The following is a 27970-nucleotide window of genomic DNA, read 5'->3' on the forward strand; positions in this document are numbered from 1 at the left end:
TTGTTTTGGATAGAAACTAAATTTATATGTTTCCAAAACACTTGTGTAATGTTAGTTTATATTGTTTAATATAAACATTAAAATATTACTTTTCTTTTACTAACTCTTATAAAAAAGAAAGTTAAAGTATAAATGACTATCAATGTTTTTACATAATAATATCATAGATCTATTAAGTGTTGTACTCGTAATTAGAATACCTTAAGTTTATATTTAACATTGATAAAAGTGACATGAAGTAAAACTACCTTCTAATAAATATTTTGAATATTTATTACATCAAACCCCTTCAATTGTACTAACAACACAGAACGCAACCGTTAATAGCTCGTCAGCAAATTTAAATAGGTAATAACAGAGTGTAAGTAGAAAGCTTAAGTACTGTAAACTTATAAAACATTAGAAAGCCATAGCAAATACCGTGTTGTAACCAGAACAGAGTGGCTTAAGCCAGTTAAGACCACGAGAACTCGTGCGTCTTATTTATTTTGGGTGAAGGTACGGTAGAACCACTCAAGTCAAGGTTTCCCCAACACAATTTACGACAGTGCATAAATATCAATTTCTCTGTTATTCGCAATAAATTCACATTTTGATATTGCGGTCTGGAGTGTAGAAACTCTACACAATATTCTTTTTACCTTCCAAAATTATGAGAGCGAAGTGGCACTTGCCAAGTACGATGTAATTGTACATAAAAGTAATTTTCTTAAAAACGTTGTTTTTTCATCACGTCCAGCCCACGTATTAAGTGGCTTGATTTCTCCATCACTTTTACTTAGTAATTGAAATATAAATTATAAGTACTCGCTATTATAGGTATTCACTTTCTCACATAATAGATTTAAAAAGTAATAGGTGATTTGAATAACCGCAAATAATTGGTGTAATATTATAAGTAACATAAGAGTAACATAGCTGTAGTAATCTGTTAATAACGGTATTGATTTTACAATAATTAAAATATTTCTATATAATTCTGTATGACTAATGAATAATTGTAAAATTCTTTGTTGTCCCAAATAAAATTTTAACGTTTTGTAATGCGGACTATCACTCCCATTGCTAGCAATAGCATAAGATTGACCTCCACGTGGTCCCTCCTAGAAACTGATGGTCTTATTAGCTGGATCTCATGCAGTTACACGAAAAACATTCTTTATTTTATGTGGCTGAATAGGAACACTAATTATAGGCCCAGTTTTTATTACTGTGTGCAATAAATCCTTTTTAGAATCCTGTTTCTGTATAGGAATATTTCTAATATCTACACAACTAGATCTAATGCTACGTTCCATTCTTTCCAATTTATCCTCTAATTCTCGTATATGTGTCAAATTACTATTACGGTCCGCCTGCAGCTTGCATTTGATTTTTTAAACTTTCATTATTTTGTACTAATAAAGTTATATATGATTGTATATACTATTTTGCATCTTTATTTTTTCCACCGTTTCATAATATTTTTCCATATCTTTGTTTTGTTGGTCTTTAAAATCAGAGATCGTAGTATTATATATATATATATATATATATATATATATATATATATATATATATATATATATATATATATATATATATATATATATATATGTATGTATGTATAATTGCTAATTATAATATACCAGAGGGAGACTTTGTACAAAAGTCGATTGCTTGGGTACCTCTGTCCCATTCATGTTTCTACCGTGAAGCAGTTGTGTTTGCATGGCTGTGTTTCGGTTTGAAGGGTGGGATATGGCATGAATTTACTGGGTACAGAGGAATAACACCTGAGTCCTCAGGAATGGCATCGCATGGGCGGTATCATGGGTGTAATGTATACTCTGTTATGTCCATGGTACTGCTCATGTCTATAGGCGACGGTTACCACTTTCCATCAGGTGGGCCTTCAGCTTGTTTGCCATTCTAAGTTGTATAAAAAAAAATCTAAATCTTAGAAACGGCTCCAATGATTTTCTTGAAATTTAGTAACCAAGGGGTCGCGGGGGCGATTAGATTCAATCTAGTGATTTTATTTTTAGAAAACGTTATTTTACCCCTCTTTTCAGGCAACAAAAATCTGTTACAATATCATTAGAATGCGAAGGTAAATGTCGCCATAATCTACAATGTTATAATAGCTTAGGTGGGAAATCGAGCGGTACAATTATGTAAAAGACACAAAAAAAAATATCCTATTGGCGATGTTTCGGTATAAAGATAAAAGTCAAATCAATAACTTTTTTCGACGCGCAACTAACTGCTTTACCGATATAACAATACTAAAGCTACTTGAAAATAAATGGCAGATTTTACAAAAAAATACGAGCTTAGCTCAGTCAGTTGTCAGTTGCGTAAAGGAATAAATAAGAGAAGAATTACAATAGACAGATACTAGGTAACTAATACACTATAAAATATACATAAAAATACACAGAAAAAAAAATGTCAAGTCCTATCTATACTTATATTACAAACCAGAAATATTTGATTGTTTATTTATAATGATGTACTCAATAACTTCTGAACCGATTTTAAAAAATATTTGACTTATCGAAAGCTATATTATCAGTGCGTAAATAGCCTATAAATTATTTTCAAAAATTCTATCTACCTGTGCCTTATCTTATTCCACAGCGGACCACTTGTCATCGATAAATCAATAGTTAAAATTCGTTTATAAAACGATTGATGCTTTTAAAATAAGATACTGTTATTTATATTAGCGCCTGTTATTCTTCATTATGATGGAAGACTTTGTTTAAATTTGATATGCGACTGACAGGATGGCTCTGGTTTAACATGGCGAATAGAATATGGGAACGGGCGAAAGTAGTAATAGCCAATTAGTATAAAGTTACTCGTTGGTAGCCTAGGGCTCATTGGAGGTAAAGTAGATTTTCTGATAACTACTAACTTAATTAGATTTTTGCGTTCTTCTGCTGCAGAGGTACTGGAATGTAATCTCTTTTTGCCATACATTAATATGAGTATGGAAATTCCTAGTTGCATTTCGATATCACAATTAAATTACATGCTACGAACGTATAATAATTACTTACATTAAATGAATAAAATTGTATGTAAGTATTTACAATACACTAAAATGCCTACTTGAGGATTTTAAATTAACATGTAATTAATTTAACCAATTTGTCTGCCAAGTGTGGTAATTGCTAACAAAACGCTCCAAGAGCGGAAGGCCTATGCTCAGTAGTGGACAATTGACGACTGATATAGTATATAATTAATTTAACAACTTCCTTATAATGTAACTAACATAAATTATCTAATAAATATCTATCTGTAGATCCTCAGCGACACTTTTGCAGTTCGAGCATATATCAATCAATACATATAATAAAATCGTAACTGGTCGTTGTCTGTACATGGAAGATATATAAGAAAAAACTATTATAGAGGGGCTTTATCCATACAAAAGATCCCAAAACAATTATTTTTAGAATTTTTGTCTGTTTGACTTTACGTTTGTGCACACGCGTCTCAAAAACAGTTTAACCGATTTGAACACGGTTTTCACTAATAATACATTGCGATTTACTTCACTTAATATTTGTTTTATTTCAATCAGTTCATAAATAAAAAAAAGTTATATTAATCTAAAGAACTGCATGTAAAATGCTGTAAACTAACTGATCAGTTGAATTTACTGAAATCTAATTAAAGTATTAGGTGCATAATTACCATTTAAGTATATAATATAAAACAAGACCGGATTCATGAAGAGTTCCAAAGGGAATGATATACGAGCTAGTAAACAATAAATATATAAACTGTTAAGTACAACTAACAAATGTAAAAATCTCTAGAGACAGCTACAGATTATTTTCTAATCATATTCACCACGAGTGTTCGCAGTAGTATACATATATTATTAATAGATATTACATTAAATTTATAAAGTAGCATTATCATAATAACTCCCATAACGATGGTGTCACGTACCCGGCAGCAGTTGGGCGTTCTAAAGCCGAGATTAGATTGAATCTTTTGTATATTATTCCAAAGCTCCACCAGCATGCATGGTCTCACATACATTATGTTTTCCATCGCCACAAGATCTGCGACCGCAGTTCTTCTTTCAGTAAGTAAATTGAATACCGATATCATCTAGTTTACTCAGTTGTAGATTTTTATCTTATACGTTTGAATATATCGTCGAATTGTCGTCTTGTAATTTGAAACTGCCGCTTAATATATATAGATATCAGTTGCATTTCTAAAGAGTTTTATTCTGTTTTAGGTTGTACTTCTTTCTTGTATTTAGAATATACTTATTTAAACGATGAATTTATAAATATATTTCAAATATTACATCCGAATAAAGTGTACTTTGAGAAATAACTTTATCTGCATTTTTTATTCGTATTATTCTTGTTAGTTGTTGCTTTAGATAGTAGTATTATTTGTTAAAATATTTTATATTCAATAAATTTAGAAAAAAAAATTGTGTCCTGCTTCCAAACTTTACTACAGATTTATTAATGTATCTATCATTATAAGTGTGTTTCTGAAGGTGGTTTTATGTTAAAAGTTTAGAAATTTGATATTCAGTTTTATTTTAATTACTCTTTTGTAAATAGTCTTTTTACACAAATACATTACGAATACGTAAAATTAATACAAATAATAATAACAATATACCTAAATAAATGTATTATTTTGTTGAGTAACTACGTACGTCGATCGCTTTGTTATATTATATAAAGAATTACTTAATTCTTCTAGTTGAAAAAACGTACTTATGTTTTTTCAATTAATATAAACAAATTAACAACCTTATAACGTAGAAAAAATAACTAAGTAATTTTTATTTTAAATCCCTCAATTCTTTCTACTTTCGATTACGGAACAACGAGTACAGCGATCCGTGCAATAGGAAAGAAAGACCCAGTAATGTCATTAGATGCAGTTTTAGTGCAGAGATGGTCTCGCAATCCAGAACGTAAAAGTTTACGGCCACCCCGTACGCTCTGTGATAATCGGATGAAACAAATGTACCTCTCGAACGGTTGCTTTCGTAGACGCGAAGTCAAATAGATGTCGCAACTACATATACTTTGCATTTTTTTTATGATTTTAAGCCTCATCTGAATAAAAAAAGTTTAAATCTAAGTAAAGTACCTAGGATAAACTCCTTGTAGAAGTTTTTCCAAGAGACTACAGCATAAAATTCTTGAAAAAAAGGGGTTAAGAAATTTCTTGAGGGTCGGCAACGCACGCCTAATACCCCTGGTATTGCAGTCGTTCACAGGCTACGGTAACCGCTTACTATCTGATGAGCCGTGTGTTCAAACCACCCCAGTTTTTAAACCCGGACACAAAATGAACTTTTTTTTTTATGAAATAGATACATCAGACATATCACATCGGCCGTGTATTCCCGGCATAGAATAGGCCAATCTTTCCTTTCCCGTGGGTGTTGTAAAAAGCGAATAAGGGAGGGCGAGGGATGGGTAGCAACGTCCCTCATAAAACAACTCTAAAGCCTAACTGAGGTTGCCAACCTGCCTGTCAAGCATGGCAACTACTGGCAAACCCTCAGGGTAAGCTTTTGTCCAACAGTGGACAATTAAATACTGATATGAAATTAAATTTTGAATTGTTAATTCTCTATTCAGACTACAAATGTGGATAGAAACCCGACTACATAATTAGGTTTGTTTTGAAGTTTTTTTTGATAATTTCTCGAAAATGATGTTAGACAGACACATTGTTTTATTTTTCCTGTAACATTCATAGATATCTTTATAAACTCATCATATGACACTCCACATGAACTAGTAGACCAATTTTAAAATATTATATACATTAATTTTGGAGTCTCTAATAAAGGGAAAAAAAGTGTTTTAAATTATTTCCATTGCAATATATGAAGGCCAATGATATGCAAATTTTTTCTAAATTTTAAATTGATTGCATTAGTAGTTGCTGGGATACAATGCTGTGACAAAGGGATGGACAAACAAAGTCGCGCCATATGAGTTCCTTTGTACCTTTTTGGTGTGGAATCCTAAAATTGATCACTATTCGCTTTATTGCTTTATTTCCTATGATACCTTTATTTCTTAGTTTTTAATAAAATAGCTTCGACATATTAAATTTTCAAATAGATTGAGACACTTGCGTCATCTGACCCCATATTAAGTCTATGGTTACTACAATAAAATGCAATGATGAATACGGGGGTCGGGTTTTAAAGTGGTCATATTCGGAGGGCTGTACTGCGCTGAATAGATAAGATTCGTGAAATCTACTCACAATTAGGTAGACCTTTCGATGTAAGTATTGCTTAGGAAATTTATTTTTTATTGTTTTATTTATTTATTAACTTGTTAAAAATTAACTGTCTAATTCTATACATTATTAAACATTCAACAATATTGTTATATCAATTAATAATCTCCATGAATAAGCAAATTTATTTATTATTTAATGCTTTTTATATAAAAGGAATAGAAATTATTTGCTGCAGTAAAGATCCATTGCTTCAGGAGTGAAGACTTATAAGAATACTTTTCTTCGATAAAATTTCTAATGAAATTATTAATGGATATACAGTACAACTAAGTAATATATTTAGTTCTATATAAGGAAATTTTATGAAGGTTTCCTTATCGTATGCTACCAGTGATGTATAAGAAATCTCAACGAAAAGTTTCATTTCCTCGGTGTTTTCGCAAAATGAAAATTCTTTAAGGGAAAACTCTCAAGTGGATACTGAGTCGATCAGTTTTTGTTGCACATGTATGTATTATGTAGCTCTCCGCTTATAAATTCTTAGAAGTTCTATAACTCGTGCCGGTACACCCGTCGTTTCCGAATGAGGTGTTCAGCTCCTGTACTATCAGTGTTGTTTATTACTTACCTCTACAACATCGGAAGTTTGATACAAATAAAATAACACATACTAGAAAAGCTAGAAAATATAAAGACTTGAAAAATAAAAATTTTACAAAACAAAAATACAATTATACTGCTAAATGACGAAGTATACTCGGATTTATAAGCAACAAGATGTTTCATGTATCATCATCATAAACTGGAAAGTCCCCCCCCACACCCAGTCCCCCACAAGGAAAGTTTTGCCAGTAGTCTCCACGCTTGGCAACTGTGGCTTTAGTGATGTTCTAAGAGAAACGCCAATGCCCATCCTTTGACTATTAGATTCCCTTAATAGCCTCTTCATGCACCCACGGGAGGAGAAGGGGTGATCCATTTTACGTTGGGCCACATACATATACAGCGACATATTTCGTGGGCATCCTTCATTGTATATATAGCGTGTTTATACATTTGCAACAAGTAGTTTGTTTTACTGTAACAAACAATACTCAATCGTCAGAAAATTAAATTGAGATTAAGACAGAAATAAATTTTATTAATACCAAAAAGAATTGTAAAAATTGGTCCCAAAAAAATTCAAACGAATTAAGAACGCTCATTATTTGTAACCGGTTAATGAAATAATGATGCTTCCATAGATAATAAATACTCTATGCTACGAAGAAAATGATAATAGTACTTACTTTCGTACGTCATATTGTTTCTAAAATAAAATAAATAGAAAAGATTTTTGTATTTGTTTGTAATGAACAAACTTAAAAACTACTTAATCGATTATAGAAAATATTATACCTATGGATAATTACATTAACGGCAGGTAATTTTTTTGTAAGTAAACCAAACCGTGCAAATCCGGTGTGGGTTGGTAATTATAAATATCTATATTATTCATATAGGCTTTATTCGTGAATAATAAAAGTTTCACATTCGTGTAATCCCGAAGTTAAACATTGCGTGTATGTTACTTCGGGATTACCCGACTAATTTCGAACTCAATAGGGGTCCTAATTCATAAGCACGATTCTCGACTTTGTCGCAAGTTATGTATGTGAGTAAAGCCGATATGAACAACTAGCTATATTCCGCATTATCGTGATCTTGAATAGCCTATAAATTTTCTTAAAAAATGAGCTATCAAATATATTAAAAAAAACTATTCTGTAACTTTGTCCATGTGAATCAATATATAAAGTATAATTTGTGTAAAGTTATCGTAAATCTATCCATGTATTAAATTTCAGTAATAGTTTTTTGCGTGAAAGAGTAACAAACATACATCCATTCGGCCTTATAAAGTTTCCCTTATATGGTACTTGTAGTAATAGGATTTTTAGATCCTATTTGTAGTTGTAGAGACTAGCGAGTGCAAACAAATAAAAAACTATTCTACTTTATTATATTAGTAAAAATACATACATACATATATACACACAGACACCCATATATATATATATATACTTTATATGTCAATTATCAACAACTGTTTGAAGGGTGGAATATGGGCGTGAATTTACAGGGTACAGAGGATTAATACCTGAGTCCTCAGAAATGGCAACGCATGAGGGTATCATGTGCGAAACAGTATACTCTGTGATGTCCACAATACTGTACAATTTTATAGGTGACGGTTACTACTTTCTATCAGGTGGGCCGTCAGCTTGTTTGCCATTCTAAGTTGTATAAAAAAAATTAATGAAGTATTATATTCAAAATAAAAAAAAAACAAACAATTTAAATAACTACCGGCGTTACTGTTGTAACGTCATAACTCCTAAACAATAGAATTATATTGGAGAAATTAAAAAGGAACCATGGTTTTAATCAGCGATAGGCGCACCATTAAAACGACTGCTTCGCCTATTCTCGCTGCACAATCTCTTGTGTCGACATTTTATTATCGGGTAAGTCCGCTCCCTGTAATCCCCAACCGGTACAATTTACGATTTATAAAACCACCGTTTCTGTTCTAAAACAAAACGATAAAGAGTATAGTAAGCACAGACCTGCCCGCTGAACTGACTCCTTTATCTTAATATTCACTGTTATTAAAAAGTTAATCCGAAAAAACGACAGGGCGACCTCGGCATTTGTTATCTCACGAGGAAAGTGTATCTGGTGTTTTCAAAGGCACGTCCACTGTATTTCGCATACCCGTGAGAGTTGAGACAAGTACAGAGGAAAATTCTCTCGTCATAGCCAGTGAATTCTAAAATACAATAATAATTTTTCACCGATATTACAAAACTGTGCTATTAAAAAATGATAATATTGTTAAAGGAATAAAATATATTTAAAAGTAATGGAATTAATCAATGAAATAGAATTCTTCTGTGTGGTTACAAGGTAAAATTATAATTATCGCCACTCTTTCATCTCTAAGATCTCGTAAGAGATAATTGAGAGAACAAAGAGCAGTGTACTTGTGCAATAGACGAAAAATATAAAACTTATGTAAAGCTCAGCATAATAATATCAGTATAATAATAATTTCCTATTATGGGAAACGACCCATGCCCAATAGTGGAAATGTCTTATTGCTAAGGTAAGGGATTGTTAGGATAAAATAATTAATTGTTTTAAATAAACTTAAAATAGATATAAATTATTTAATTATTGCGTATTTGTAACAAACGATATTATTTTTCATAAATTTATGAAATTAGATGTTATTTCGTGGAAGTCTATACCACAAAATGTTACTATTAGGTAGATTGTCCATTTGTTTGTCATTCTAATATGATCAAAAAATTCATAGTTACGATGAGAACAATATTGTAGCTCGTATTATTGAAAAATAATAAAAGTCTGGTTTTTAGGACTATATCACTCCTAACAGTCAATAACAAATGTATTTTTTTAGGCACACACCGATAGATGGTGTTAATTATAAAATTTATTTTATTCTTCTCTTAAAATATGTTTAATTATTATTACATAATATTAAAAATATTTATAATTACTCATGTAAAATTTTGTGGTTCTCAATTTTATTAAAATTAAAATTACTAAAATTAAAAATATTTGGCACATAGATGCTAATCTTACACAACAGCACCTCTGCATCTTATCCTCTTACATTTCACAACCATTGGATAACATAAGTATTAGCAATGGACCTGTACAATAAGCTGGCCAGTAATATGAAAGAACTCAGCCAAACATTTCAGAGCTGTATGACACAGTATGAAGAAAGCTTGAAAAGCCTCTTGCAATCAGATGGAAGTACCCAAAAAGTTCAGTCGGCGCTGACCAGGGACTACAATGACTTTAAGCAATTAATGTGGAACATATTAAAGGCTATTAAGAAGCAAATTCTACAGTAAGGTTCTTCTCTTCCATCGTGTACAAGACTCTAAGAATAATTTAAAATCTTAAAATTATTTCTGAACAGTTAAAACTGACTTATATTACATCACAGGATCTTGTCCCTTGTCATCGGCTTGGCTCAGACACAGGTAAGAAGCAACCCTTACTAGTGCAATTCCAGCAGTACAAGCATAGTGATATTGTTTATAAGGCTAAGACGTTGCTCGAGGGCAGTGGCCTGACAATAGCTGAATTTCTTACAAAGCCTCGACATGACGTATTCAGTGCTGCCCGTGCCCAGTTCAGCGGAAAAGTAGCTGGACATCAGAGGGTTATGGCGACTATGGCGAAAGCCGTATTGGCGGTCACTTAATAAATCGTGATCCTCCGGATATTTTAACAGCTGTGCGTTAACTACACACTCCATAATCTTAGAAAGAAGGGAAGCGATCGCATTTGGCTTGTAATTTCAGAGATCCGACTTATTGCCCTTTTTAGGTACAGGGTATACAAGGGTGGTCTTCCATGCTGAAGAAAATTGCCCTGAGGAGAACGAGATCGTGAAGTGGCGCGTTAATGCAGGCCATAGCTCTAATGGATCACAATGCTTTAGGACCACTGTCAGTATACCGTCTGAACCGTTCGACTTATGAACATCTAAGGAAAGTAATTCTCTAATATAACTAAGTATATTATTTTTAATTGACTAATACCTATTTGTAGTATTTACTACAACATTGTTTACTAAATATACCAAGTATAGAAAAACATTATACACAATTAAAAAATATTGTGGATTACAGTCATTTATCGGTACATCATAGTTAATGTTAATATTTATTAACCTACGAAAAACAGACATTTATAGATATTAATTTTTCAATGTACTGATAATTTTGATTACATTAAAATAGTATTATTGTCAATATGTACAGTCAATTTTAATTTACAATATGTAATTTAAATATTGTAAATTAAAACTGGTTGTATATACTAATAATAATACTCTAATAAATATATATTACCGGACAGAAGAACACTGTATAATGTAAGTATGTTAATTATATAAATATGTATAGTACTTACGGAACATTTCGCTAGATGGCGATGCATAGTTTAATGACTAATGACTATTCTCAGTATTTATAATGTACTCTGTGGTCTTAGAGATTCTCTTCCATTTGCTGAATCACACTAATTGCTTCTAATATAATATTCTGTTTTTGACAGATCTAGTAGCGCAATAACGCGGATTGAAATTAAATAATCGTATTATTTTGAACGTAATGTACTACAGATTTACAGAAAATAAAGAAAAAAGTCAAAATAAACCTACGATCTGATTCAATTTATTTCTGTAAAATTATTTATCCGCATGATCGTAATATAGTTACTGACTGGGATAAAAATATCATATAGTAAACCAAATTATATAATAATTGGTTAAATCGTTAAAACACTAACAGGTGACAAACAAAATCACTTTCACATGTATATATAATATTGGTATGGTTTATAAATATTAAATAGCATTTTTTTTCCCAAAATAAATTACAACTACAAAAATATAAATAAAAAACTCTTTTTAAAAACGAGTAGGCACACAAATTAAAGTGGTTACTTTTATTTTCGAAGATGAGACTTTAAAGATAACATATTATAAAGCTGTATATTATATTCGAACTTTCTAATAGATATATTCTTTCCTAAATGACTGTAGGGGAAGTCAGAGCATATCGAATAGCCAAGGTAAAGTAGATACCCTCCATTGTTCGTAAATGACGAGTTCTAATCCAGCTGTTTTGTTACTTTAAAATTTAAGAACTTTTAAATTACAAACATCTCAATAAGTGTAAGTTTACATCGTCTTTCCACAAAAAACACCTACCTTACATTTACCTCATTAAAAAAAAACCCTTATAAATTGGATTATCCGTGCTAATGATTAGTATTTATTCTTAACGTGCTTATATTAATGTAGAAATAAGGAGTGAGTGATTCATTTTTTATCGAAAAATTTTACTGAAGGCCGCATTATGTTAATATACAGTCAAAAGAGCAAAGTGATTGGGACAAAACCAATCCTTCAAAGTTAATATTATAGTTATTTAAAAAAACTCATGTACTACTTTATTTATGGTTCTATTTTAGGCGTCCGTACAAAACTTAAATAAAATATAAAAGAAACTTTATGGTGAGACTTTGTTCGTCCATCCGGCCGTCTGTCACAGCGTTATATCTTAGCAACTGTTAATATCATGGATTTGAAATTTGGAACAGTTTTACATATAATTGACTCGCACATATTTGATGAGATTGACAATGTACATAATTGAAAATTTATTTTTATTTCCTTTGCAAAGGAGTCTAGAACAGATACTTAAAAATTCATTAATAACACACGAAAGAGCTTCATTTTATTCTAAAACTATTCTTTATAAATATATTTTATAACGGCCATTGAGCGAGTCTCGGAGTTTTCGTCTTCGTCCGAGACGAAAAAGCTACGACCCCTTAAAAAGACGGCACCGGATACAGAGGCGGGTAGCGTGCTGGTACTCTCTAGTAGTTTAAACAATAGGCCGTTTTGCTAAACTCGGTCGAACGATTTCTCAATGTCTAAAAAGACATCGATCACCGTCCGACCCTGATTGTAGTCGACCGCCAGGTGGTGCAGCACGGCATTCGCTCGGGAAGCGAATTGCTTGGCTATCCGTCTAAGCAGCAACCTCTCGAAAAGCTTGGATACGTACGCCGGCAGCGTGATGGGATGGTAGTTTCCTGGGAGACGTCTATATTTCCTTAGCTTGAGGAGGACAATAAATCTACCCAGTTTTTAGGATTTCTGAAAATGACCGTTCCGGAGTATTCCGTTGAAGAGCCTGATGAGCACGACCAGGCATCTCCTTAAGAACTGTATCAGTTCGTCGTTAGAAATTCCGTTAGGCCTCAGCGTCTTCTTTTTAGAAAGGCGCTCGAGAATCCTGAGCAATTCGGTGGGCGAAGTAAATTCGACACCGGCTAACGGCGGAGCTCATCCGATATTAGCGACTTACAACTAACTGCTTTAATGATTGACAGTAGATGACGCTAATAAGCAACACTAAGCCGTATCTAAATATAATTTCCAAAAACACGATTTACAAAAAAAAAACCGAGCTAAGTACAGTTATCCAGACACTGAATATTAACCCTAGAACTGTGGGGGGAAAGGGATTGTTAGTAATGAGGTCTAATAGCCGCATTGCTAGCAATACGAGTATACCCTATCAGGTCGGCCTCCACGCGATTCCCCCTGGAGACCATCATGATTAGTTCTTGGCGAAATCAACATGGTGGGCCAACTGACCTGCATTCATTCTCACCTATCATCTTCCACTGGTGCTCCGCCAGCGTATACCGTTAGCGCAGGCGGGGTTACCATTCCATTATCATCCATTAAAAAAACCCTAGAACTGGTAGCGGAGAAGGGATTGTTAATAATGGGATCTAACAGCCCCATTACTATTAATATACCCTATCAGGTCGACCTCCACATGGTTCCCCCTGGAAACCATCGTGGTTAATTCTTGTGAAATTATCACGATGGGCTAACTAACTTGCTTTCATCCTCATCTGTCATCTATTACTGGTGCCCGCCAGCGTATACCGATAGCGCAGGCGGGGTAACCATTCCATTATCATCCATAAAAAACCCTAGAACTGGGGGAGAGGGATTGTTAGCAATGGAATTTGACAACCCTGTTGCCGGGCCGGGCCGGGTCTGTATCTATAACATATACGGATTATCCGATATCAATTTTGAATGCAATCGGTCACATAACAAAGAATATATAAAATGGCAGACATTTTTATTAATTCGGACACAGTATCCATATTTAAAATATACAATGTATTTTCAGACTTCAATTTTGAACGCAATCGGTCAAATAACCAAGATCCTTTGGATAATTATATAATATATAGACAATTTAAAATCTCTTTTTGTCTTCGCTCGAGAACGAGCATAATTGTGTCATAATAAGTAATTTATTTCAATATAAATAATATTAAATAGTCTGCATAATAAACAATAATATCTCTACAGACATACCTACATTTTTTTATACCACTGAGGTAACATACGGCCCACCTGATGGTAAGTGGTTGCCGTAGTCTATGAATGCCTGCAATACCAGGGGTATTACGCGCGCGATGCCGATCCTGAAGAAACCTCTTTACCCTCTTCTTTAAGAACCCCATGTTGTATTTTCTTAGCAAAACCTCTGTAGGAAGCTTATTCCATAACCTGTGTGTTCATGAGAGAATACATTACTGAAACCGCGTTGTACGCGACCATTTAGCCTGTAGAATATGAGGGTGAACTCCGTATCGATGGCGAGCCGTACAATGACAGAAAGTCGCCGTGGATATCATATTAAACAATTCCTCTGAGAATAATCCGTTATACGGGTTACCGCTTGTAAGCCTGGGATCATCGACAATTCTCATAGCTCGTCGTTGCACCGAGTCGAAGGGTTCAAGCTGGTATTTAGGTGCTCCCGCCCATAAGTGACAGCAATACTCCATGTGGGGCCGGATTTGTTTTATTACGAGTATATTGATTTATTATATTTATATTGATAAGAATATAACATACATTACAGCATATAGCATTACAAATAATAATAAAGAATATTTCAATTCTTATTTAAAAAATAAGCACCTGATTTTAAGAATTTTAATTCAATTGTGGTAATTTTTTTCGGATACTTGCAACACTGAAATTGACGCGAATTCTTTTAAAAGATGTGTCTATATTTATATTTGTACTTATATATGTATAATATTATATGTACAAATGATTCTTTTATTGCTTCTATTTTGTTTCCTATGTTTTGCATATTTTTAATGCATAAAACTTATTTTATTTATTAAATAATTAACTATAGATACATCATGATTCGTTGTATAATTATATATTACATATAATTATATATTATATACGTTGTGTGTGTAATTATATATAGAATTGTAATAAAAAAACAGGTCAATAAATAAAAAAAACACAATTTTTAGACTCGATGTTCTATCTATTTATTCTAAGATTTAATCTTTTAATAGATATTAGTGCTACATTTGGCCAATAGATGACGTTCTCGAAATTTAGAATGCGATATAATGTTGTTCTAAGAGAAAAATATAAAGATCCTAACACGGCGCTTCTTTGGTGTTACTTCCGACAAACCGAATTTTTTTATGACACGTCATAACGTAACACTTATGACAGTTGTCACATTTAAAAAAAAAACCTTCATATTATATATATTCGCTTTACATCGATATATGAAACTATACACTTTAAACTAACTTTTATCTATTTTTAAGCTCTGTATTTTTTAGTTATGAGCCAAAATGTGAGAAAAAAAACCATTCTACCCTCTTATCCATGAGGGTTATGAAACAAAAATCTAAAACAATTACAGTTTATAAATATTATATAATATTAAAAATTTGTAATGTATAAAATATTATAGGAAAAATAAAATTAAGTTTCTAACTAGCACCGTTTCAGAGAAATTAAAAAAAAAGAAACCTCCAAAAACAAAATTTAATTGTCGAGTTTCTAGCTACATTTACAGCGTCAATTTAGAAATAATAATTTAAATAACAGTAATCTATATTTAATACGTAAAGCAAAAACTTTGTACTTCTTTTTACGAAAATTACGCGGACGGGGAAACATTAAATTATAGTTTACATAGAGGATACTAAAACATTTTTAAAATCTATAATATAAAAATGAATCACTGAATGTATTGCTAAGCATAAATCTTCAGAACAGCAGAACCGATTTCGCTAATTCTTTTTTAGAATATTCCTTGAAGTACAAGGATGGTTCTTACGGAGAGAAAAATTTTAAAAATTGCTTGAAAACGTTTAAAGACAACACATTTCTATACTCCCATACAAACAATTCGTAATCTATATTTATAATAAATCTGTAGAGAGGTCAATTCTGTACATGAAATATATTTCCAAAATAATAACTATCAGGGGGTGATTAGTGATCGATACTGATGCCAAAAATGCAATCAGTAAAATTTTTGTTTGTTTGTCTGTATGTTCATTATAGAAACAAAAACTATTCGACGGATTTTAACGAAACTTAGTACAATTATTCTTCATACTTCCGGACAGGTTATAGTATACTTTTAATCACGCTACGATCAATAGAAGCAGAGCAGTGAAGGGAAATGTGTCTATTACATTAAAACCACTGAACCGTGAGAAAGGACATAGGCTACTTATTTTACGAAAAACGACGGAAACGCGGACGAAATCGTTGGCAACAGCTAGTAATACTTAAAAGTCAATTAGAACTTTACTATCATACCATTAAGTTCAAGTGTTAGTGAAGAGGTTCTGGGAAGGTAATACAATTGAGTGACGTTAGTATCGTATAAATCTAGCTGACTCAGCGTCCCGAATAGCAGAATAAATATTAAAAAAAAACTAAAATATTTAAGAATCGATTATTAGGCGGTACGAAATTCGCGGGGTCAGCTAGTAACGCATAAAAATACATTAAATCAATTAAAAAAAAGAAAACACACGCACACACATATATATATATATATACTCTTTTGTTTATTGTTAGTCTATGGTCGAATCGAGAATAGATTTATATTGTTTGTCTTTAATATTATATGTTTATAGTCTTATTGAAGGTCAAACATAATCGTAAAAATTCGATTATTTTAATATATGTAATGGTTGTATTTCAACCACTGAACGACCACAAGTAATAATTATTAGGTTTCTTATTTATATAAAAAATGCAATAAGGAGGTAATTATTCATATTCTATCATATATATATATATATATATATATATATATATATATATATATATATACTTAATATTAATTTTTATATAGATTTTTAGCATCATATTTAACCACAAAAATGGGGTTGTTAAAATTTAGATTACAATATAATATTCTTACAATGTAAATGTCCTAGCTATTATATATTTAAAACTTACTCGAGTACACATTATTTAATTTATAATAAATAACGTTATTTTTTAAATAAATTAAACAATCTATGTATTCGCAAATTAATAACCAATTCAACCTATCAAACTACTTTAGGATTTAGATCTTTGTTATGACTTCTCTAAAAATATGAGCATGGAATTTAAATGAAAAAGAAATTAATTATTGCGACTTTAAAGACCATATGCCTAATAGAATAGTACAAGTATATCATTAGGCTGCAACACGAGCGAACGCTGTTACTTTTAATAACTAATAAATAAAACTTAAATATAGATACATACCGTCATGAGAGTCGTACATATATATAATCTCCTTCCATCCATAGAAGACGATTGTATCCACAATAGCTCTATGGTAATCCGGTCTCATGCTTACAGCGTGATCGATCAACCCAGATGACGGTGGAATCACCTGTGGACATGTGATAGATGTAGTAAATATCGGAATATTGACTAAAATACTCGTATACAGATAGACTAGCTGTGTATTCGACTTCATCCATGTGACCTGAATATGTTAACAGACCAGGGCAAAAAGTAGCCAATGTCCTTCTCCGTGCAAACTACTATATCTATCTATACCAAATTTCATGACGTTTGGTTCAGTCATTATGAAATTTGAAACAAACACTTTCTTATAATCATTATTAAGATATATAATTTTCTTGGTCTCAAGTTTTACATATAAAGTATCAAATTCCATAATCGCTTCATCACCTTCATCATATCAGACGTAAACTACTACTACACTACCGGAAAAAAAGTCGAATTATTATTCATTACAATAATAAAAATGAATAATATAATTATTAATTTCAAGTAAAAAAACTTTTTTTTGCTATATATAATATGATGTTTTTATCGTTCAGTCAGGGTATTAACGCGTTAATATAGCCTTGTTGAATAACACTAACGAGTGCAACGAAGCTAAGTAATTGCTCCGCGTAATATTTAATTTCATAACAGTATTAAATTGTAAAGTAGGTCTGCAATATTTTTATAGAGGAAATATTATTAATCAAACATCTATATAAATATATATTATTATTAATATGTTACCTATATCTAATGCTTTGTCTACGTTTAACATTCTTCTTTTCCTTCCTTCAATGCAGAATGAATGATGATGAATGATCAAGAAATTGTGACACTACACTACATTGTGACACTATTTACAGTAATATATATAGTGTTAGTAGTAATATATATATCTTAGGACTTATCACCATGAGTTAATAAATTTAATTTGATTTTATAAAAACCAAAAAGTAAGGTTTGGTTTGGTAAAAAACCTAAAATCAATCTATTTATTTTATATTGTTACATTTATCAATTCCTGTTTGTAAAACCTAAAATCTACTGATAAAACCTAAGACTCGCTAATGTACGGGCTACAGTAACATCATTAGATCTTCATAGACTTCATTCGTGTTTGATTGAGATTGATGACATAGAATTATTATCAATATTATTATTTCAGCCATTAATTATCCACTGCTGAATATAAGCCTAAGGACATAAGTTTTGCCAGTAGTTGCCACCCTTGACAACCAGTAAGCTGGTTGTCAAGGGTCAACCACCCTGTAAGTTTTAAGGATGCTTTAAGAGGGACATTGCTGCCCATCCTTCGTCCTTCTTTAGTCGCCTCTTATGACACCTACGGGAAACGAAGGGATGGCCCATTCTATGCCGAAGCACATACGGCGAGATAAATTACTATCAATAACTTTCGATTAATTATAGGTATTTAAAAATAGTTACCCCTTAGTTTCCTTCATAAACATAAAAAAAGCTGCATAATTTTATGTTTGAATTAAAAAAAAATGACACTGAAGCTACAATTTGATCTTGACATTAAAAGCAAAGTGACCAAGTAAAAAAGTAACTACAGTAAATAACAGTCAAGTAAGCCTTTTATACTTCCAAGGTATATTAAAGTTCAATAGATATATAAACACTCTTTGTAGTTAGAGATGCAGTAGAAGTATTTTCAAAAATAAATATACGGAAAGTAGTATCAGCAGTAATAGCAGTATCATTAACTAATGTAAATTAGGAGTAATAATTGTGAGCAAAATCTCACCAACTGTACAATTCTGTGAAGCAAAGAACGACGAATTGTCAAAAGCGAAAATTTCCCTAACGAAAGTGATCCTCTCATAATACGAGAGTACCTACTTTGAAACGTATCTAATAGTAATAAATGGATTTTGTCGGAACCAAGGGTAGAAATTGAACCAAAGTAATGACCGTCAGTAAAATCCAACAGACTCTCGACTTTGCTATTGTGCGTCCATTTATATACATCAAAGATACGACAGTCCAGAACAAAGCGTTTCAACGGATGTTACAAAAACACCCCAGACTATTTTACTTTCGACCGAATAATATTTAAGTGGTAGTGGAACGAAAGAGATGGAAAGTTCTAAATAAATCCTATACCGAACCACCTGGCCAAGATAACAATGAGTTAATATTATATTCTTTAGGTATGAGATGCGTACCAGCAAACGGTAAGTTAGGTAGTGTAGCTACTTCTTTATTTAAGTTAGAATCTAAGTTTAATATGTACGTTATTTTTATATATACCTATACATATATATAGAACAATTAACGGAACTAATCAGAGTACAGATGCAAGCGATCAGATTGATTAAAGGGCCAGCTAATCCATTCAATTTAGTAATACTCATTTCATTTATAATTCAGCAGCCAATTCCAATATATTAAATGTTTCTGTAGTTTGGGAATATCGATGTGTTTGGATTGAATCTAGTTTAACAAAATCTTCACGAAACGAGATTATATTATTAATACTTATTAAGAATATAGGAATACTTTGTAAAGAATTAATTATATATTTAAGCTCCGTGTATATGCATTTTTATACTATAAAATGAAAAAAGAAAGTAATATAACTCTAAAAATACTTTAAAAATACTATAATTTGAAATATTAATTGGTAAGATTCTGAAAATTCATATCCTATACATGTCTACTTGTAGATACGTTTTCGTCGTGTACGGAAAAGAACTTAATTTCCACGTTCAACGTCACTATATTATACACACTGCAGCAATAATGTATCTAACGAGAACATGATAAAATAAAAATTATTAGCTTTCCTAGAGAAGTTGTTTAGAAGGCTGATTATTTTTATATTTCATTATAGTCGTAGAATACTGACGGATCTGTATATGTAATATTTGTCAGATCCGTCAGTATTCTACGACTATGACGATTTACACTAGGTCTTTGTAGGTTTACTTCAATTGTGCCAATGTAATTGTGATTTAATTATCCCTTTTTTGGCTGAATTGAGTCTAAGTAAAGACCATTATTCTTAATATAGTGTAGATTCATTGTACGGACGATAATAGATGCCTACCTATAATTAAATTTGGTCAAAAACGTGGATTTAGTTTCCTTTTACTTTACCCATTTTCTTATCTCAAAGTAAATCTTTATTTTTTTTTTAATACTGGCGCACAAAATTTAAATGTAGTATAAAAACTTAATTAAATTTATACAGGAACTGAATGTGAGATTTTTATTTTCTTAGCACTTTAGTATCTAAATCAAATATTTAAAAAATTGGTAATATATAGTACAACATAAGTAATTTTTTATCATGGTCAAACAATATAACCAACTCATGCGGACAAAGTTGCAGGCAGACTAATACGTATTTAATAAAAAAGATAATAGTGTGTTAAATAACAATAATAGATATTTTGCTAAATACAATAAGAAGAACTAAAGAAGCTAAAAATAATTTTTAAAAGAACAAATAATCAATCTTTGTTCTAGATCGAACAGGAATCAGGTGGATTAGGAGCATTCTTTATACCATAAAGACTTGATTGACTTGATTTCTGTTCGATCAAATTCATATTCTATTTGCATGAAAGATTGCATTAAACAGATATTGTAAGAACTAAGAAAATCCTTTTTCACAATCAGTGTTAGGTGTTACCGTAAAATACATAATACAAAATTAACAAGAGCGATAAAAAAATTACGAAAGATTTAGTCTATTGTTCTCCGACTTGAAATAAAAAGTCAATCAGCGGAATGGGTGTTTCCTTTTTGAGGATTAGCCGGCGAAAATAAATAAATGTAAAAGTATTGTTACAGATGGTTTCTTCCTTTTTAGTCAGGATTTTCTCCGGATACATACCTATTTTGCTTGAATATAAAATAACAGTAATAGCTCGTTATATTGAAATATTTTACAAAATACAACGAACCAAAGGTCTTATTCTTATTCACAATATTATTTTGAAACTACTGCAATACTTTATAAATATTACATATATTTTATTATAATATAATATCATCATCGTTACCATCATCGCTACTCCTACAACAACCTTTCTACTGTTCATTTCAATATAGGCCTCCATCCCTCATTAATGACAAAGTACAATTTTGCGTGTAGTACTCTTGAGATCGTAACATTAAATTGTTGGGATCGCTCAAGTCTATACGTACCTACACGGGGTCGCTATTCGAGAACCCTGTTTCATCAGTTATCGTCAGTCACCTAAGTTCTTTTGCGAATTGCCACGAACACATCCCTTTGTATAGTTTACTGAACGACTTGAATCTTTCTCATATGACTAATATATGACTAATGGGTGTGGCCACGCTTCTGGTTAAAGACTTGCGTCTACAGATTTTGTGGTAATTTGGATAAAAAATGTGGGGCAGTTTCCCGAACACTGATCAACCGAATGAGATTCGTGGACAGACCTCTCGGTCAAAATTTGATTTACCCAGTAAGCTATGTTGCCCCAGGTTTATTAATCAACAACATCCAGCATAGTACTTCCAACTACAACCAATATCAGTAAGATTTCAGATATTACCTTAGTTTCCGCTATGTCCATCTTAGTTAAGCATAGTGTTCAAGTCTTTGATTCCGCCTTGATTATTATATTGTCAAAATTGCAAATCACGGTTAGTGTTGTATTCGCTATTTATGATTGTACTATATCTTTCCAAAAAGAAAAAGAAGTCCGAAAATGTTTTCCAGTGCAGTGGTGAAAAAATTATACTCTTTTATAAATACATAATGTACAATATTTATCTCTCGTTATTCTTTGTCTACCCCACTATAAATTTGGACGAAATATAGATAGTTATTCTATTTAAAAAAAATAGGTAATGTTAAGATATACAAGTATGACTTAATATTATGAATTTCAAGCAGTGTTTTCTCTACAGGCAGACGTAGTATATGTGAACATTCTATTAAATATTAGAGATACTAGTTTTGCAAAAAGTTACTGGATATGTGTGCTTTAAATTGCTTATGGCAAAGTATTCAGCAATGGACAATGGACGGCTGAAATATGTTGGAAAGAGAAGCTTTAAAAACCGTTACAAATACTATTTCAATAAGTTTATTGACGAATGCACTGAGGAAGGAAATAAGAGTAATTGTATAAGCATGAGATACACGATAAAAGTAGATGCACTAAGAATAGATGCCTTTGGCACTGTGTTATCTTTATTTATAAGGGGTTTGTTTTAAAAAAGAAAAAGACATATAAACAAATTTCTTACCTTTTCTGGAAACCACGGTGTCACAAATGGCATCTGGAAGGTATTAGTGTACGAATGAAGGGTGTCGAAAGACTCGGGAGTGACTGCACCGAGCATTGCAAACACACCGCGTGCGAATTGGTTGCATACTGTAAAAAAAATTCTAAGTTAGACCAATTCTTAGCATACTCATACGAAATTTTCTATTTGGTATTGATGATATTATACGAGTATTATGCAGGGGATCGAAGTAATTATCACTTTTCAATGGTCGTAGTCGCATAATACAAATATTATTCATAAATATGTCAAATGTACGCTCTAGTTATATATTTACTCAATGATGATGATCATCATATCAGACATTGTCTGTCCAATGCTGAACATAGGCCTCTCACTATTGAAAGGCTTTGCTAATAGTGCCACGCTTGCCAGGCGAGTTGGCAACCGCAGTTAGGTTTTTGGTGATGTTGTAAGACAGGCACTGCTGCCCATTCCTCGACTATTAAGCCACATAAATATTCAACAATATTACTCGCCGAGAGACCTATAATTAAAATTAAAACACTGCCTTTTATTTCAGTAATGATTAAAATTTTAAATTTAGTAGTTAATTACTAATAGCGACTCCAGGAATATCTAAAGAACCCTTTTAAATTTAATAAATAACACGACTAACAAAAGAAAAGCGACATCAATGATGCATAAATCATTGACTTAATTCTCAATTTTATATAACTTCCATTAGAATAATAGTTAAATTGTATCAGGTAAGTAAGTACCTTAATCAGATTTATGTTCAAGTAATACTAGCTTTGTTATCTGTGAAAACAAATTTAATTTTAATATATTATAAAACAAACTGTTTGTAAAATAATTTGCATTTTGAAAACATTTTTACTCAATTGAATTAAAAGGATTGAACGAAATTTAACCCTCTTGATACCCTGGTAGATTATTAGTCTATCCCGATTCACGCAAACAAAGATGCAAGATTTAGCTAATTTTAATTAAACTTAAAACGATAATATATAAAATACTGACACTAATATTAACCAGAGAGAGAAAAGTCGTCTGTCCCACTCCTGTTTCTGCCATGACGCAGATATGCTCACATGGCTGTATTTGATTTGAAAGGTGATACAGAGGCATTAAAACTTAGTCCCTAGAACTGGCAATGCATGAGGGGTATCGTGGGTGTAGGTATATACTTACATTATTCTTATATCTTTATATACATACATAATACAAAACAAACAATCACACATATACATCCACTTTCATTGTGTTCTGAAAAACTATTCAGGATAATGCCTACAGCCACCTTTTACCATCATACCACTCGCTATCGGCAGGGAATTCATTCACACATCTTAGAACCAGAATAGTCACGCACAATGCGGTTTTAAAGGAGCTTCCTCCCGCGAACACTCAGGTTGTAGAATGATCTTCCTGCCGAGGCTTTCCTTAAAGACTACAACATGAGATTCTTCATAAAGAGTGTATTAAGGTTTCTTAAAGGTCAGCAACGCGCGCGTGACACCTCTGGTGCTACAGGCTTTCTTAGGCGTCAGACAGGCAGTATGCTTATTTGTCACCATAAGAGTATGAAAAAAATATTAATAATAAGTATTTAATTCACGAGCATAGCCAGGCGAAACCCGTAGTACGCGGCCGTATACATTGTAATCGAAGCTACTACTTATTGCAAATTATGATGCGCTCGCGCCGCTGTGCTTTACCCGCTACCGCGCGGTCACGAGCAGTCGCGTTTCAAACGAAACTTGTATCCATTATATGTGCCTCGAATTTATTACAATTAATAGTAATTATAATAGTTATAAAATTTTCTAAATCTTTTATATTACCCACCTCATAATGGGTATCACAGTATACACTCTGTTTATAATGTCCATGTGTTCCATGATGTTGTAGTAACTGTCGCTTATTTATAAGTTATCATTTTCCATCAGGAGGGCTGTTAGCTTATTTGCATTTATATTATAAAACAATGATAACAATGTATTTAAAAATACAATATATTCAAATACTACTAAGCAGAGCAGTTAAATAAACTTAAGCATCTTTAGAATTTATGCATATTATTCATACTTGGACTTCATAAACATGACCATGTATCCCAATATCGTACACGGCTCAAGTAGCTCTCTATACGTCTTCATCGTAACTGATATATCCTTTCCCTTTCTTTATTCAATTCTTTTTAATTTAGCTACACCCAATCATTTAAAATAACGTTTTATACTTTTTTGGGAGAACAATTCTTGTTCTTTACGTAGTACTGACAACCTCTGTCTCAAAATTTCCATCCATTCTTCTTCTCTCTACTCCAAACATTCAATCTCTGGCTATTTGCCGTATGCTCCCGGTATAGAATAGGCCATACCTTGCTTTCCCGTGATGTCGTAAGTGGTGACTAAGAGAACTTAATGGTCAGCAGCGTCTTTTTTAAACATCTTTAAAAGCCTAACTGCGGTTGCCAACACGGCTGCCAAGCGTGGCAACTACTGGCAAAACTCCCCTTATGGGGAAGGCTTATGTTCAGCAATGGACAGTTAATGGTTGAAATAATGTATATTAATACTTTTTTAATGTGAAATGAATGAAAGCGAATATATGTGTGTCGATTGTTTTATATATATATATATATATATATATATATATATATATATATATATATATATATATATATATATATATATATATATATATATATATATATATATATATATATATATATATATATATATATATATATATATATATATATAATGCGCTATCTACTTTAATTCCTTCCTTCTACCCAAAGGTTATCTAGAAGAGATTGATTAGCAATAACACCGCCTTTTGAATTGCACTATGCTTATTGCATTGCATCTTTCAACAAATTAACTATCCTTCAATAAGTTTTGTAATATTATGTAAATATAGATAATAAAATGTCAAATAAATTAGTATACGCTCGTAGATGTACTAGATAACTAATCTTATCGTATTAGTTTTTAGCGAGTGCTTTCTAATAAAATACATTTTATTATAATAATAGCGTTTTTAATTTAGTTGTCAGCATTAAAAAATTCAAAGACGAAGACGGATTAAATGAGACAATTCACTTTATTTTCAAGTTCATTAAATTTAGCTCCACTGACAGGCTTTTAAGGTAATTGCGTTAGGGCGCAGTCATAATAGCAACTGTGTAGCAGTAATGAAAGACAAAAAGCAATACTGCGATGAGTTTTGTAGTTAACCTACATATTTTATGTGTCATAACATACAGACAGATTTGATTAAATTGTATTATATGTAAAATATTTTTTTTACTTATTATTATTTCATCAGTGTGTTTTGCTTATAAAATTTATTCCATTCGCAGTTTCATTTATTGTTTTAATTTTAACATATAATAATTTTAATGAATAAAAGTGTTATACTTATATTTTGTTTATTTATTAAAAAATGTTTATTATACATATATGTTATTAAAACTAATAATATATTTTTATTAAATATAAAATATAATAATAATAAACAATTTCATTACTAACATTCAAATCGAAATATCATAATACTTATACTTGTTTGAAAAAAAAATGCTTGTTAATGTGAAGTTAGCCTTAGGGCACGAATCGAATGAAATTTTCTAGTGATACAGCGTGTCTCCTTAGAGATACTATATCTGCAATATACTAAAAAAATATGATTTAATGTCCCAGATTTGAATTGATAAAGCTGCCAAATTAAAGTAATCAAGTAGGTATAATAAAAAATCGGTATTGTTACTTGTTGTGTTTAAATTTACACTCAAAATTCAAATTTAAATTATTTTTATTCAAATAATCCTGTTTACTAACACTTAAATCCTCATTTTTTTATGTATGCAGGGTTCGAAAAGTTGTTATCTGCTGAAAAGAATTCGCAGAAATTCAAAAGTTACTCTTTTAAAATCTCTGTTATTTGTATATACATTATGTGTATTTATTTAAATGTATTATGTTTACAATTACTGGCCATTAAGAGCCCTTGCGTGATCGACTGGGCGTGGCTATTTATAATTCAAATAATCGCTTAGTGTTTAATAGGCATTGTTGAATAAGTATTTTAAATATTTTTTTTTAATTTATTAAAAGGTAGATCAAAAATATCCTTCGACATCTTATTATAATATTTAATGACTTCCACATAAGATCTATTAACTTTTTGTATAGTTATATATTTATTATAATTGTAAAAATTTATTATTGAATTACTTCTAAACTAATTTTAATAACTTAGCAGTTAATAACTAAATTAACATCATATAATCATCATCATCGTCTCAGCCATTATCTGTCCACTGCTGAACGTAGGCTTCCCCCATAGACTGCCAAAAGGAGCATCATATAATTACACCTTTTTGCATTTGCTGTTTGATAACAATTGTTTGTACAAAAGTCGATTGCTTGGGTACCTCTGTCCCATTCGTGTTTCAATCGTAAGTAGTGTATCGTAGTGTTTGCATGGCTGTGTTTCGGTTTGAAGGGTGGGATATGGCGTGAATTTACTGGGTACAGAGGAATAACACCTGAGTCCTCAGGAATGGCAACGCATGGGGGTATCATGGACGAAACAATTATATTATGTCCATGGTACTGCTTATATCTATAGGCGACGGTTACCACTTTCCATCAGGTGGGCCGTCAGCTTGTTTGCCATTCTAAGTTGTATAAAAAAAAAGCTCATTCTGGATTTTTTGTTCGATCAACTCAAATAAATTAAGAAATAAATAATTTTTAATATAGGTTCCTTTTATGACAGAATGAATTCTAAGTAGCTATAGTTTTATTCTAAATAGCCATAGTTTACTTGTTGTTGTTCAATTATTCAAAATATGTGTTGTACTTTTATGCAATAACCTTTAAATTTCCTTTTGGTAGTATGCATAAAATGCATAATAATTACTTGCTTCATAAATATAAAGTAAGCAATTTTGAGCAAAGAAACGCATAATAAGTACCTTCAAGAACTTTACATGTATATTAGTAGGATATACAATAATTTTATATTCTGTACTAAGCACTGAACAAGTTATAACAAATTACTTCATCAAAAAAAAAATTTTTAAGGATTTTTATAATTATCTCAGCTATTAAGTAAATTGCGTTCATACAAATATATAACCTATAAAAGTCTGTTTTTCATAAATAAAATAATTAATGTATT

The 27970-nt window shown here is 31.4% G+C and overlaps 1 protein-coding gene across 2 annotated transcripts in view; it reads right to left on the minus strand.

Moving 5' to 3' along the window:
* Positions 1 to 27970, minus strand: part of LOC113520095 (glutamate receptor 1-like) — a 109249-nt gene that overhangs the window by 56931 nt on the left and 24348 nt on the right. For both annotated transcript variants that reach the window (XM_052896651.1, XM_052896652.1), the window contains exons 3-4: positions 22772 to 22899; positions 17483 to 17612 (exon numbers count right to left, since the gene is read on the minus strand). In XM_052896651.1, coding sequence (XP_052752611.1) covers positions 17483 to 17612; positions 22772 to 22899 — 258 coding nt within the window. The remainder of the gene's footprint in view (positions 1 to 17482; positions 17613 to 22771; positions 22900 to 27970) is intronic.

Source organism: Galleria mellonella, unplaced genomic scaffold, assembly GCF_026898425.1.
Source record: "Galleria mellonella isolate WM207_F2 unplaced genomic scaffold, CSIRO_AGI_GalMel_v1 utg33, whole genome shotgun sequence".
Classification (NCBI taxonomy): Eukaryota; Metazoa; Arthropoda; class Insecta; order Lepidoptera; family Pyralidae; genus Galleria; species Galleria mellonella.